Source organism: Halichoerus grypus, chromosome 8 (genome assembly GCF_964656455.1).
Source record: "Halichoerus grypus chromosome 8, mHalGry1.hap1.1, whole genome shotgun sequence".
In the NCBI taxonomy this organism is placed as follows: domain Eukaryota; kingdom Metazoa; phylum Chordata; class Mammalia; order Carnivora; family Phocidae; genus Halichoerus; species Halichoerus grypus.
In genome coordinates this window covers 124,388,901-124,402,540 of record NC_135719.1, presented here as the reverse complement: position 1 = coordinate 124,402,540, position 13,640 = coordinate 124,388,901, and the positions used below count along the sequence as shown (strand labels likewise).

Below are 13,640 nucleotides of genomic sequence, written 5' to 3'. Positions count from 1 at the left end.
TTAAAATTTCATAATCTGCATTCCAGCAAGCTCAATCTTCAGCCGACTATACTTACCCATAAAATCTGAGAAACGTTATCCTAATATATTCTATCCGAGTGGGCTTTACAATGCTACCTAATAACTGCACTTCCAGTCATTCAGAGGACAACTTGGGCACCTCACAGGTTAGGAATACAGCTGCACTCGGTGTTACACACACTCCCCGCGCCCCATCTCACCAGGGGGAAAATTATTTCCATGTCCAGAAATATCCTTATTCACACTCTGCCTTCCATCACCTTTCCCACTCTAATCCGCTCTTTTTGGAGAAATTTCTGCTCTTTGCGCCCCCTTTCTCTGTCAGAGTCCCTCCACATGAACCAACCCCCAATCCGCCCCAGGCCGCCCTCACCCCAGACCACCCGGTGCCAGGGCTTCTCTTTCGCCTCAGGCCTCTCACTGCAGAGCTAGCGTCCGTTACCGGCTTCCTTCCGCTAATCGAGAACCCCCCCAACCCTCAACACGCCACAGTCACCCTTTTCCACCTCCAATCTCCTCTCCTCTTTGACTGTGAGGCCTAGAAGGTACTCACCATTCCGGCCGTTGCTACTGTCACTGCTCTGGTTGCTAGGGCCCGCCGAGGTCAGTGCGCGTGCGCACTTCTCGGAGCCCTCCGCGGATCCCACCCCCGGCAGCGGTCCTTTCTCTCCGCCCTCAGGGTGGCGCGTGCGGGGCATTGTGGGACCGCGCGGCGGCCGCCTCGGTCCTCCGGCCGATCGGCCGCTGGCGTCCCAGTAGCTGCGGTTCGCAGGATGCGAGAGCTTAACCGCGCAGAGTAGTCAGGAGATGCTTTCTACCGAAAGCAATTTCAGCTGATCTGCAGTGAGGTATCTGCCTAAAGTTTAAAACTTTAAAACCTCGCTATAAAAATTGTCTTTCGCGGGTGCCTGGGTGGCTCAGTTGGTTGAGCGACTGCCTTCAGCTCAGGTCATGATCCTGGAGTCCCCGGATCGAGCCCCACATCGGGCTCCCTGCTCAGCGGGGAGTCTGCTTCTCCCTCTGACCCTCCCCCCTCTCATGTGCTCTCTCTCTCTCTCTCTCTCCCTCTCATTCTCTCTCTCAAATAAATAAATAAAATCTTAAAACAAAAAAAAAAAACAAAAAAAAAATTGTCTTTCGCATAAAATAACTTTAAAAATTCCCTTCTCTTGCAGATTGCCCCTCCGCATCCCCTCCACCTACTGTGATTCACCTGTAGTCTGACTGAAACTAAATTCAGCTGAATTTCCTTGGTTGCCTTCCCCCAACCCCTCAAGGGAGCCAGAGGCGAATTAAAGCATAAAATGCTGGTTTTATATAACCGAGATGTCTCCCTCTTCCCCTTCTCGTATTAAATTAGACAAAAATATTGAGTTGCTAGAGGTATGGATAAATGCGGATGCGTATATACACTGCTGTTTATAATTGACAGCCTTTCTGGAGAGCTGTTGGCAATCGTATTAAAAGCTTTAAAAACGTGTGCACCTCTGTGACCCAGCAGTTCCACTTCTAGGACTTCATCCTGAAGAAATAATCAGACAAGTGCACAGAGATTTATGTTCAAAGTTTTAATAGCAAAAAGAAAACCCAAATGTCAAGGAAAAAAAGAATTGGTATTATCAAACACCCAAACGATGAAATAATATACTTCCATTAAAAATGTTGCTGAAATGCATCTATTCACATGCAGTCATGATGTACTAATTTAAAATGCAAGTTACCAAACAAAATAGTTGGTATAATCTTCTTAAAAATGATATAGGGGTGCCTGGGTGGCTCAGTCCGTTAAGCCTCTTACTCTTGATTTTGGCTCAAGTCATGATCTGGGGTGCTGGAGCTCATCCTGGGCATGGAGCCTGCTTGGGATTCTCTCCCTCTCCCTCTCTCTCCCACTGCCCCTCCTCCCACTTGTGCACGAACTCTCTCCCTCTCTCTCTCAAATAAATAAATCTAAAAAATATATATACTGTACACACATTTATACATAACATATATCTAAAAGAATATTATGAGGGTCTAATGTTTGCTGCAGATTGAATTGTATCCCCCCCCATTCAAATTCGTATGTTGAAGCTCTAACTCTAATGTGACTGTATTTGGAAAAAAGGGCTGTTGAGGTAATTTCAGTTAAATGAGGCCATAAGAGTGGGGCCCTAATCCAATATAACTGATGTCCTTATAAGAGGAATAGATATACTAGGAGTGGTGGTCACAGAGGAAAGGCCATCCAAGGACACAGTAAGAAGATGGTCATCTGCAAATCAACAAGAGAAGCCTCACCCAAAACTAACACTGTCAGCATCTTGATTTTGGAATTCCAGCCTCCAGTACTGTGAGGAAATAAATTTCTGTTGTTTAAGCTACCCAGTCTGTGGTATTCTGTTATGGCAGCCTGAGCAGACTAATACAGTGTTCATTTTGCTTCTCTATTTTCTGATTATTCTATTCTGCAATGTGGAAAAAAAATATGTATATAAATATAAATATAAATATATATATATATATATATATATTTTTTTTTTTTTTTAAGATAGCCTCCACACCAGGCATGGAGGCCAACATGGGGCTTGAACTCACGACTCTGAGATCAAGACGTGAGCTGAGACCAAGAGTTTGACCCTTAGCCAACTAAGCTACCCAGGAGCCCCTGCAATGTGGATATTTTAAATTTTGAAATAACAAATTCCATTTTGAAAAAGGTAATTTTATCATATTTATTAAAAAACAGGAAAAACTAAATTGTTTATTAAAGAAAATTAAAATGGGTATTCATAGGGGTGCCTGGGTGGCTCAGTCAGTTAAGCATCTGCCTTCAACTCATGTCATGATCCTAGGGTCCTGGGATCAAGTCCCTCATTAGGGCTCCTTGCTCAGTGGGGAGCCTGCTTCTCCCTCTGCCTGCCACTCCCCTTGCTTGTGCTCTCTCTGACAAATAAATAAATAAATAAAATCTTTAAAAAAAATAAAAATTAAAAAAATAAAATGGGTATTCATAATATATCCAGCCTTTTTTCTTGTAGTGTTTTATTTTGTTTTGTTTCAGATCTCCACACCTCCACACCTCTCCAAACTAGAATTTATCCTGGCTGCCAAAATCTCCACCAGTTTTGTTGATGTGGCTGAAATGGGAATTTAATCCTTGAACATATCTTATAACCTAACAGAGTATGCCTTTTACTCAAAACTGTGGATTATGGGCACCTGGGTGGCTCAGTTGGTTAAGCAACTGCCTTCGGCTCAGGTCATGATCCCGGAGTCCTGGGATCGAGTCCCACATTGGGCTCCCGGCTCAGCAGGGAGCCTGCTTCTCCCTCTGACCCTCTCCCCTCTCATGCTGTTTCTCTCTCTCTCTCAAATAAATAAAATCTTTAAAAAACAAAACAAAACTGTGGATTATATCATAAGGCATTGGCATTAAAGATGAAATATCATTAGTAAATCAATTTTACCTTCATGCTTGCTCAGAGTGTTACTTTTACTTCCTCCTCATCATCGGAGGAGTAAATGACTATGAATGTCTTATTTACCTCAAAATAAACTATTTACCACTATATAAGCAGACATTTGCTGAGTTTCAAATTCTCAAAGGTTAAAAATATTCACACAGGAAAAGGAAGAATTATATAACGTGGATCCTTTGTTAAGTCCTGCAAAATGGCAAAATAGATTTGAAAAGCTGTTCACCAGAGACTATGGCTTTGGATCTACTTGCTCTTTCTGCAGGCCTAGAACAAAGTTGAGAGAAAGGTTAAAAAGATTATTGAAACAGTTTCCCCAAATACAGAAAATCTGGCAGACCCGTTGAAAAGTAAAAGTAAAATAGTGTGAAATGATAGCAACCAAATATGTTAAGGAATCTTTAATTTTCTAAACAAGAATATGGGTTGAATAAAAGAAAAAAAATGTCACATTTAACAGCTGATTAGAGATTGAGCAAAATAGCTAAAAGTTACATACCCTAAAATTTAAAAAAATGTAATAACTTAAAGCCTAAGAGAGTCATTAATTCTTAAGGTTATTTATACAGTCAAAAGGTTTATCAGTTCAAATTAGAATGAGCATTGTAACAAATTTCAATAGTCAATTTCCCAGATTATTATTCTCATTATAGTTATTTGATAAAAACCCAATTTCCCCCCTCACTATGTTTTTGGTCTGTTTTTTAAAAAAAACATCTTTTAAAAATCTTACATGAATGGGGCGCCTGGGTGGCTCAGTCAGTTAAACCTCTGCCTTCAGCTCAGGTCGTGATCCCAGGGTCCTGGGATAGGAGCCCCACAAAGGGTTCCCTGCTCAGCAGAGAACCTGCTTCTGCCCCTCCCCCTTGTGTTCTTGCTCTCTCTCTCTCAAATAAATAAATAAAATCTTAAAAAAAAAATCTTACATGAATAATCCAAAAATCAGGAGGTAATACATATGTATGTAGGTATATATATACATATATATGTAAAGTATGACATATATACTTTCTTGTCGATGTTAAGAATTTGAAACATGGGGCGCCTGGGTGGCTCAGTCGTTAAGTGTCTGCCTTCAGCTCAGGTCATGATCCCAGGGTCCTGGGATCGAGCCCCACATCAGGCTCCCTGCTTGGCGGGAAGCCTGCTTCTCCCTCTCCCACTCCCCCTGCTTGTGTTTCCTCTCTCGCTGTGTCTCTCTCTCTCTCTCTCTGTTAATTAAATAAATAAAATCTTAAAAAAAAAGAATTTGAAACATGTATTACATTTTAAAAATAATGTTAATTTGGGGGAGGGAAACCATTAATACTACAAATTAGGGTGACAACACTTCATCCTCTGCCAAGACCCCAAAATATAGTTCTGACAAGATCCACTGATCAACCAAAATCAAAGGCTGATAATTAATACTTTCATCTTTCCCTTCAATTATGTGGAAGAAAAAAACACTAAACTGAAACTAAATTATGAGAAGGCCAGAACTTTTAACATTTTCTAATTCCACACATATTTTTAAAGTTTAAAATCAAATCTCAGAACTTCAATTAAAATTATTTTAATATATTAAGGCTCATCCACAAAGTGCAATTAAAGTTTTGGTGAGGGTGGTGGAAAGTCAAAGGGATGAACTCTGTCTTTCCCTCAGATAATTACATTGTCTACTTGTGTAATTATCAACTTGGGAGGAGAACTGGAATGTGCCTATTTTAAAATATATTTTTGAAGCAAAGTGTGAAGGAAAGTTTTTTAAAGTACAGATACAGAGATAAAGGAACTGTAAAGAATCATTGTTTCTCAGTAATTGGTCGGCAGTTTTAAAGCAAGTATTTTAGGATTTCTAACTTTCTTTAAAGATCCTAGAACAGATGGCAACTAGAAAAAAAAAATCAAAACCTGATTAACAACAGAAAGGATTCTATGACTTCAGTCTACCACAAATTAGCCTCTGCATCATCTTGTTAGAATTCACTCCAGCCTCTATTATGAGAAAGTTATCATAGCCCAGTGGCTCCTCATCATAAAACCAAGGACCTATATTCATGTATTCACCCCTGTTCAAAACAGTTTTGAACCTCTGGGACACATAATAGCAAACTAATTATCATACACCAGTTTTTAAAAACCTTTGGAAGTACAGGTAACAGGGAGGGTAGGTGGGAAGGGTGGGTAAATGACAGATTGAAAACTGGTTTTCGGGGCGCCTGGGTGGCTGTCATTGAGCGTCTGCCTTTGGCTCAGGTCATTATTCCGGGGTCCTGAGATCAAGCCCAGCGTCCGGCTCCCTGCTCGGCAGGAAGCCCACTTCTCCCTCTCCCACTCCCCACTGCTTGTGTTCCCTCTCTCGCTGTCTCTCTCTCTGTCAAATAAATAAATAAAATCTTTTTAAAAAAAAAGAAAGAAAGAAAGAAAACTGGTTTTCACTTAGCAATTACCTTGAGTTCAAGCTCAAACCAACCAACCATGGAGAAACATGGATAGTAACCAAAGTTACAGGCTCCGATGAACTTGAAGCAAATATTCTTACTTCTTTTAAAAGCTTGCAGATGCCCGCGAGAAGTCCAGATTTCAGTCAGCACTTGTTAAAAATATTCAACCTATCCCTTAATTCATTCTGTGCATACTCTAAACTTAACTGTCTAGTTTGTTAGACTTTACCCTAGATGCAAGTGCAAAAACTCCAAGATCTTCTTCCAAGACTCAATCTGAGCAACAGCATGAGCTTTGAGCTGTCCACCTCCCAAAACAGGCACTCCCAACACGGGATCCAGTGATACAGAGAAAAAAGGGCTGTAAGGGGCATCTATTCTGTGGCCAGCGTTAGGGTAGCTTAAAAGAGTGAAATCCGTCTTCCCATGCTCTGTGAGGTGCTTCACAGCTAGGTCCGCATAAACAGAACTCTTCCAATGCCTGTCATCCTCTCCAACTATGACAAGGAAATGGGCATTGGCTTTTTCAAGGGGGATACGGCTTTCCCGGTAGGCTGGGTCCAAGGGGTCCGCCAGTGCTTCTTTAACATCGTAAACCCCTGAATCCATGGCAGAGATTTTGTCTAGGTTGAAAGGCAGTCCTGGCAGGATGAATCTACCACATGTAAGGGCAGTAGTTGTGTTAGAGATGCAGCCATTGATGCTCACAACTGCAGCTATATTTGGGAGAAAGCTAGCCATGGAAAATGCCAACTCGGCCCCTTTGCCAGAACCAATCACTCCAATGTTTGGACCTTTAACCTAGAGATTGAAGAATGAGAAGACAAACAAGGAGAGAGAGAGAGAAAGAAAAAGCATGATTGTTAATGGCGTCGCAAAGCCCTCAATAAAGAAAAAACATTATGTATTTATCAGATGGCTTATTTATTCATTTATTTATCCATTCATTTATTCATTCAACAGGTATTTGTTATAGATGTTTTCCAGCCCGTTAGTACCACTTTCTTTATTCACTCTCTCCTGGACCTAAGGAGTTAATTTTAAATACATTTCTCTCTACAATCCCACTCACCTTTGGGTGACTTTGCACAAATTTAGCTGCCTCCTCAAAGTAATCTAAATTTAAGTACTTCCTGATTGGAGGTAGATCTTCATAGCCAAAAAATGGCAAAGCCAAAGTAGCAAAACCTTGACAAGCCAGGAGACTAGCTCGAGATTCATTTAATCCTCCATCACCAAATATATCAATCAAACCAGGAAAAGGACCGTCTCCTATAAACCAGCAAAGAGGATTAATCTGGGATTAGATGACAGGACATTTAATGAACTATGATACCTCGCTAATATTTTCTAAAGCAAATTCTAATTGTATAATTTATATTTAAAAAAATTATTTTTTAACTTTAAAATTTTTTTAATCTTTTTTTTCTGTTTTAAAACATTCACCTATTTGCCTTGGGAAAAAAAACATCTGTTTTGGCTGAAATAGGTTTATTGTTGTGGTTGAAATAGATACGTGTTTCGGCTATTTTGAAGCTATAAATATAAGAATGTTTTTATCTTTTTTTCCTATGAGAAAATCACTCGGAAATGGAAAAAAATATGAAAATTTGCACCAAAGATATGGAAAATGTTTTGGTTTGAAGTGTAAATCCTAATTAATCTAAGCAAATAGTTCTGGCAGTCTTGGAGTTATGAAAGTATAATACCTCATTAAAAAAATCCAACTCTAAAGGGCCCTTTGAGTTCTCATTGAGCTTAAGAAACAAAGTCACCAAAACCCCTAAATAAACAAAGCTTACACTATTTTAAAGGTCTAATGATGGTGTAATATAAATGAACAACATGTGCGGTGTAGGGGTCAAGGACAGCCTGCTCCTAGATTAACCACTTTGGTATATAATGATTATTTTGAGTTTGAAGGAATTCAGGGGAGTTCCCCTCAGAATATGCCACTTTGGCATGTGGATTATTTTGAGCTGAAGGCAATTGAGACCCTGCAGGTTCAAGAGAAACTTTTGCCCTCCCTTAATGACATGGAAAAATCTAAGTTGGGGGTCTTTCTCAGAATGAGGGTTATTACCAGAGATAAATTTTATCTGAGTGCCATCTATATGGCAGGGCAAAAATCTAATTTCCAAACATCTGCTCTTCTTACTGCCCTGTGAATTGCATTCCTTCCCTTCGAAGTCCTAGACCCCTAACCTTTTCTCCTTAGTTCAGGATGACATATATACCTCGTTTTGCCTGACTGTCTTTGGAATTTCCATGTCTGTGGATTCCCCATACATACAAAATTAAATTTCATTTTCTCCTCTTAATCCGTCTCATGTCAACTTGATTCTTAATCCAGCTAGAAGGACCTTGAAGGGGACAGTAAATTCTTGCTCCCTCACAGTGGAAAGGGAGTAAAATGTCAAACTATTTCCTTCTAATGTTGATGTTATTTCTCTTTCAACATTCCCATTGTTCACCATTCCAAGAGAAGAATGTCTCAGCCAATTGCCTCCTAGTATTTTTCAGATATATTCTTCTGTGTTATTCCAATAAAAGTCTCAGATAAATCTATAAAAATGGATTAAGAGGCAAGACCATTAGAACCTAAACCAAACTAAGAGATCTAAAATTCCAGTGCCAAAGGCCGTTTCTAAATTTTCAAATCTAGAAACAAGTTAAGGTACATCTAGCCACCAAATTGGAAGCCAGGGTGTATATATTAAGGTAGTGATTTTTACAGGGTGGTTTTCTTAACATTCAGATATCTTGGCATATCTTGATCTGCTCTTTTTAAAATTAGATAAATCTCAAGCATCTCTGGATTCAAGATTACTTTCAGAAAGCCTAAAGCAAACCATGAAAAAGACATAACACACAGATCCTCAAATTATTCCAGCAATAGATTTTTCCAACCACAGGTCTACCACATTAAAATAACTGAGAATTTGTTTATTTTGTTTCAATTCAGTAACTGGATCCCCAGTATGTAAATTTGCTAGTACCTTATAGGCTCTAAAAAAAAAAAAAGCCCACCCACCCTCAACAATGAAAATGTTTTAAATCTCTCATTTAAAAGATTCTTAGTTGGTCCTGAGGATCCTGAGAGTGAGAGCAGAAAATAAGCCAGACTATTTTGTTGTTTGTTTTTTTAATAAAAACCTCACTATTTCACTCATTCACTCAGCCCGTTTGTGGTCAGTGTGGCTCTCAAAGAATTTGACTACACCCTGATTTTAGCACCATCTAGCTGTGTGATTTGGTTAAAACACTTTAGGCCTCAGTTTTCTCATCTATAAAGAAATTGTTCTTTGATCTATGAAATGAGCAACAGAACAGTTTCTTCATCATGATGAAGGTCTCCAAGGAATCAGAGTATGTCAGAATTAACTACAAAAAGATCATCTGTATCCTAACGTAAAACCAGTATAAAAAAAAGTGAACAATACATGTAATAGGACTTCAGTTATGTTGGAGCTTGAACGGATACCAGTGAAAGATTTGTATCCACTATTCTCGTCATTTTTACAAGAAATAACTGAAAAAGTCAAATTACCACAAAGCTCTGCCTACTAGAGAGGCAAACAAATACTTCATGCTAGAAACTATAGCAAAGATGCTCGCAAGGAAAAGCATCGGCAGCACTAGGAGTTTAAAGAGGGCGGCAGCTGGCAGAAAAGAGGTACCCGAGCAGATTAAATCTACATCCCAGTCACCATTTAGGAGAATGACTGTCCCACCTGGTGTCTAGGGCGACAAAATAAAGGAATTAAGGCGCCCGCTTTGTTTTCAGAAGATAAATTAGCCAGCAAAGCAAGTCAGCTTTCATAAATCGACTTCCTAAATCCATGCAAAGCCCTCTGCGGAAAAGACCTCACGCACCCGGGGGCAGCAAGAAGACGCCCCGCAGGCGGCCGGCCTGCAGCCGAGCACGGCGCAGCTCAGGGCTGGAGAACCAACCAGCGCTGCACCTGGGCGGAGGCCAGCGCCGGGCCCAGCGACACTGCCGGCTGCCGCGGCGCGTGGTGGACGGTCACCTCCACTTTGAGGGGGCTTTTCATCACGCCCCTCGGCATCTGGTTGAAGCAGGGATCCTCTGAGCCGACCGGCGTGAGGCTCCACAGGAGCCCCAAGGGCTCCACGCCCGTGAAGTCGCCGCCCAGAGCCGGGTCCCTGGCCAGGTCCAAGCCCCCGCGGCCGTCCGCCTCGTAGTGGGCCAGCGAGTGGAAGAGGCGGCCTCGGTAGCTGACGGCCGACGCTCGCAGGGTCACCCGCTCCCTCGGGCGTAAGCCTTCCACTTTAATGTCCAGGAGCTCGTCGGCCAGCCCCGTCGTAGGCGTGACGGTCAGGGTCGCAGCCTTCTGGAAGAGAAGGGCCGATGTGGACATCGACCTCCGGAGTGGGAGGGGGATCGCGGGCGTTCTGAGCACGGCCTGGGCAGCCTTCCACATGGCCCCGGGATCTTCGCGGTTCCGGGGAAAGACACGCGGCCGCGCGGCGGCCGGAGGCAGAGTCAGACCTCCCCGCCCGCAGGGCAGGCGGGGGCCGGGCCGGGGCGGGGCGGGGCGGGGCGGGGCGGGGCGAGCCGGGCGGGGCCGGGCGGGGCGGGGCGGGGCCCAGCGGGGCATCCTCGGGTCCGGAGGGCAGTAGGGCCCCCGGCTGGTCCCTGGGGCGCCACTCAGCAAAAGGCTGCAATAAGAGGCGACTTTTAGGAGGGCCCGGGGTCGGTTATGCTTTTGGGGTCCCTGTAGTGGGACCGCTTAGAAGAGGCAGGAGCTCATGCCCTGCCTACCGCTCGACGCGGTGAGAGAGAGGTTACTGATCTGACAGAACGCTGGCGGGTCTCTTTCTTTAAAGTCCCTCCCTGGCCACCAGGGGTCACAATTCCCTAAACCTAGTTGAAGGAAGCTACGTGTAATAGGCTTCTGCCAAATTCCTTCCTTGAAGTTATTTTTGCCTGGGATTAAGAAAGACTGCCAAGGTTAAAGTTTAAACGTTTTAGATGAGGCAGCACTACAGATGTATACACTATGGAAATAATCTTTATTGTCTTGGGGCCTGGCACAAGTATTAAAAATGTGTTTTTATATGCAGAAAAAAATTACATCATGACTTCCCCCCCCCCACAAGAAAAAGTCATGGGACTCACAAAATAAAACCATATTTTTTACATTCAAACAAATATTTGTATGTACATGCACATAAAATGGTTCTGGAAGGGTATACTTCAAGTTGATAACTGTAATTAGCCCTAGGAGAAGGCTGGAATAGGGTAATAAATTAAGAGGGTTAAATTTAATCTGTGACCATCATGTCCAACCTCAGAATGCAAGTACAAGTCCAAAGTTCTGGAATCCAGCACCTCTGAGAATCTCAGAGTTGAAAGGCACCTGAAAGGCACTTAGTCCCTCTCTCTTAGGATCTTTCAAGTTGGAATCCTCACTTAGATTTTGTAGGATCCATTACTTCTCTGTAATGAAATTTAAATGTTATGTTTTTTAAAAGACAAATTTTTTAAATGCTTCACCCGGATTATCTAATTTAATCACAACAACCCAGAGAGGTAGTTTCTATTATCATCACTATTATTATCCCCATTTTATAGATGAAGAAATAGAGGCTTAGAAAGGTTAATAACTTACCCCTGGTCACATGGCTAATAAGTAGTGGAGCCTGGAATTTATATCTACCTCAGAGGAATCATTGAGGATACTACCATTTACATCACTTAATGTTTCTTAGCATGACAACCTTTGGAAGAAATTAATTGCTAAGCTTTGCTTTTATTTTATGAATGCTGTAAAGTTTGTGTAACTGATTAGATTTCCTTCTTTGCATAAGCCATTGGAAAGCATATGACTGAATGAGTGGCCCAGTCAAGGCAAGTATATAGGACTTCATAATAAGCGCTATTGTGCTTATTGTGCTTATTATTATAAATGAGAAGCCTCATTTCTGGCTTCATTTCATGGATACCTTTTCTCTTCCTGCCTTCCTTCTTAGTCACAATTACCATATTTTAGGTAGCTTTTCAACAACCTGAAACTTTAGGTAGCTTTTCAACAACCTGAAATTCCTTTTGAAATCTTAGAAACAGGTGGCCATATATAGAGTTAACTCTGAGGGGAAAATGACCAAATATCTTTAGTCAGTGTAGGGCATTTCTAGGCTACTTTATCAGTAAGGAAGAAATCAAGGTGGAGAGCTGTCCCTATACCTAGAAATTTAGTACCTGGAGATGGTTAGTTGTCATCCTTATGCTTAGCTTCTGGAGCTACCTTTTGGCTCTCACATCTCTCATACCCCCAGCCATGTTCCTTATAACTTTTTCCTGTGATTCCCCATCCCAAAGGCATCTGTAGCAGGACCACCTGGCAGTGAGTTAAAACAGAGGCTCCAAGAATTCACGTCATAGTAAATTATTATACTACATAATGAATAACTACACTCAACACATATTTTTAGCAATTGGTCAAAGTTAAGTTACCTCTAAGGAATCTTTCTTTTCATTAGTTAAGAACTAATGGGCAGTTGTTTGGATAGACTGAAACTGGTGAAAGATTTTGTATGTGCCCAGCAAACCATGTGATGTGTCTCAGGAAAATTTTCTTGCACTCAGGGAGGACCCTCTGCTCTGGTCTCATGAATCTAGACAGTGCTCAGTACATTGCAATGAGTTGAAGCAGACTGATCCCAGTACTTCCCAGTAGGAAGGCAATAGGAACAGGTGATGCTGGGAGGAAGTCTAATTTGGCAAGTATATATGACATCCAAGGATTAAGGCAGTGGCCCACACGGTAGTCTTAAAAATCTGTTGTATCGGGGGGCACCTGGGTGGCTCAGTCGTTAAGCATCTGCCTTCGGCTCAGGTCATGGTCCCAGGTGCCTGGCATCGAGCCCCACATTGGGCTCCTTGCTTGGCGGGAGGCCTGCTTCTCCCTCTCCCACTCCCCCTGCTTGTGTTCCCTCTCTCACTGTCTCTCTGTCAAATAAATAAATAAAATCTTTTAAAAAAAAATCTGTTGTATCGGGGTGCCTGGGTGGTGTGGTCGGTTAGGCATCTGACTCTTGGTTTTGACTGAGGTCATGATCTCAGGGTTGTGGGATCAAGCCCTGCATCAGGCTCCACGCTGGGTGAGGAGTCTGCTTGGGATTCTCTCTCCCTCTCCCTCTGCCCCTCCTCTATCTTTCTTTCTCAGATTAATAAAGAAATCCTTCAAAAATTGGTTATAGGGGTGCCTGGGTGGCTGTCGGTTAAGCGTCTGCCTTCGGCTCAGGTCATGATCTCAGGGTCTTGGGATTGAGCTCCATGTTGGGCTCCCTGCTCACCAGGGAGTCTGTTTCTCCCTCTCCCTCTGCCCCTCGCCCCTTATGCTCCCTCTCTCTCAAATAAATAAAATCTTTTAAAAAATTGGTTAAATCAGTATATCAATAGTTTTGCTTACAATAAATTTTGCTGTAAAGAATTCAACTTTACTTTGTAAAGTTATCCTTTATAAATGTTGAATTTTGTAAATGATACATTATCAGTAAGGAAGAAATTGAGGTTTCATTCGTAGAAAAAAAGCAAAGCTTTGCATTCATAAAATAAAAGCAAAGCTTAGCATATGAAAAATATCAATGCCCCCAATCTTCAGAGTGGGGTTCCGAGACAAGTCTTGAATACACATTCAGGAACGTGTACTGGCAAGAAAGAAGCAGAGTCCATTCCTTAAGGGATTCAAGTGGGTATGTTCCCAAG

At 42.0% G+C, this 13,640-nt stretch overlaps 2 protein-coding genes and 1 long non-coding RNA gene across 7 annotated transcripts in view; 1 reads left to right on the top strand and 2 right to left on the bottom strand.

Annotated features, from left to right (window-relative positions):
* Nucleotides 1–685, bottom strand: part of DNAL1 (dynein axonemal light chain 1) — a 40,370-nt gene extending 39,685 nt beyond the window's left edge. The window contains exon 1 of the mRNA XM_036117836.2: nucleotides 575–685. Within this exon, the coding sequence (XP_035973729.1) occupies nucleotides 575–577 (3 nt within the window). The 5' untranslated portion in view covers nucleotides 578–685. The remainder of the gene's footprint in view (nucleotides 1–574) is intronic.
* A 20-nt stretch (nucleotides 686–705) lies between these two features.
* Nucleotides 706–1,390, top strand: LOC118551796 (uncharacterized). Its single transcript, XR_004925246.2, has 2 exons — nucleotides 706–869; nucleotides 1,197–1,390. It is a non-coding gene; the product is annotated as an uncharacterized LOC118551796 (long non-coding RNA).
* Nucleotides 1,391–1,574: 184 nt separating this feature from the next.
* Nucleotides 1,575–10,445, bottom strand: LOC118551794 (acyl-coenzyme A thioesterase 2, mitochondrial-like). 5 transcript variants are annotated; one of them, XR_004925243.2, is made up of 3 exons: nucleotides 9,640–10,445; nucleotides 5,912–6,706; nucleotides 1,575–3,746 (listed from the first exon to the last, which is right to left on the bottom strand). XR_004925243.2 is itself a non-coding variant. In XM_078053919.1 (2 exons), exons 1-2 carry the CDS (start codon nucleotides 10,348–10,350, stop codon nucleotides 6,131–6,133), a joined length of 990 nt encoding a protein of 329 aa, XP_077910045.1. In that variant the 5' UTR covers nucleotides 10,351–10,445; the 3' UTR covers nucleotides 3,866–6,130. The 5 variants fall into 5 exon arrangements, 1 of the variants encoding a protein (XP_077910045.1); XR_004925244.2 differs by having other exon boundaries at nucleotides 9,782–10,445; XR_013440775.1 differs by having other exon boundaries at nucleotides 9,937–10,445.
* Between the last annotated feature and the right edge of the window lie 3,195 nt (nucleotides 10,446–13,640).

Bases quoted from the DNA above. Each gene is read 5' to 3' on its own strand.
- LOC118551794 (XM_078053919.1), bottom strand. From the start codon at position 10,350: ATGTGGAAGGCTGCCCAGGCCGTGCTCAGAACGCCCGCGATCCCCCTC. The intron at 6,707-9,936 runs GTGACCGTCCAC...TTCAATCTCTAG, and splicing joins AAAGCCCCCTCAAAGTGGAG to GTTAAAGGTCCAAACATTGG.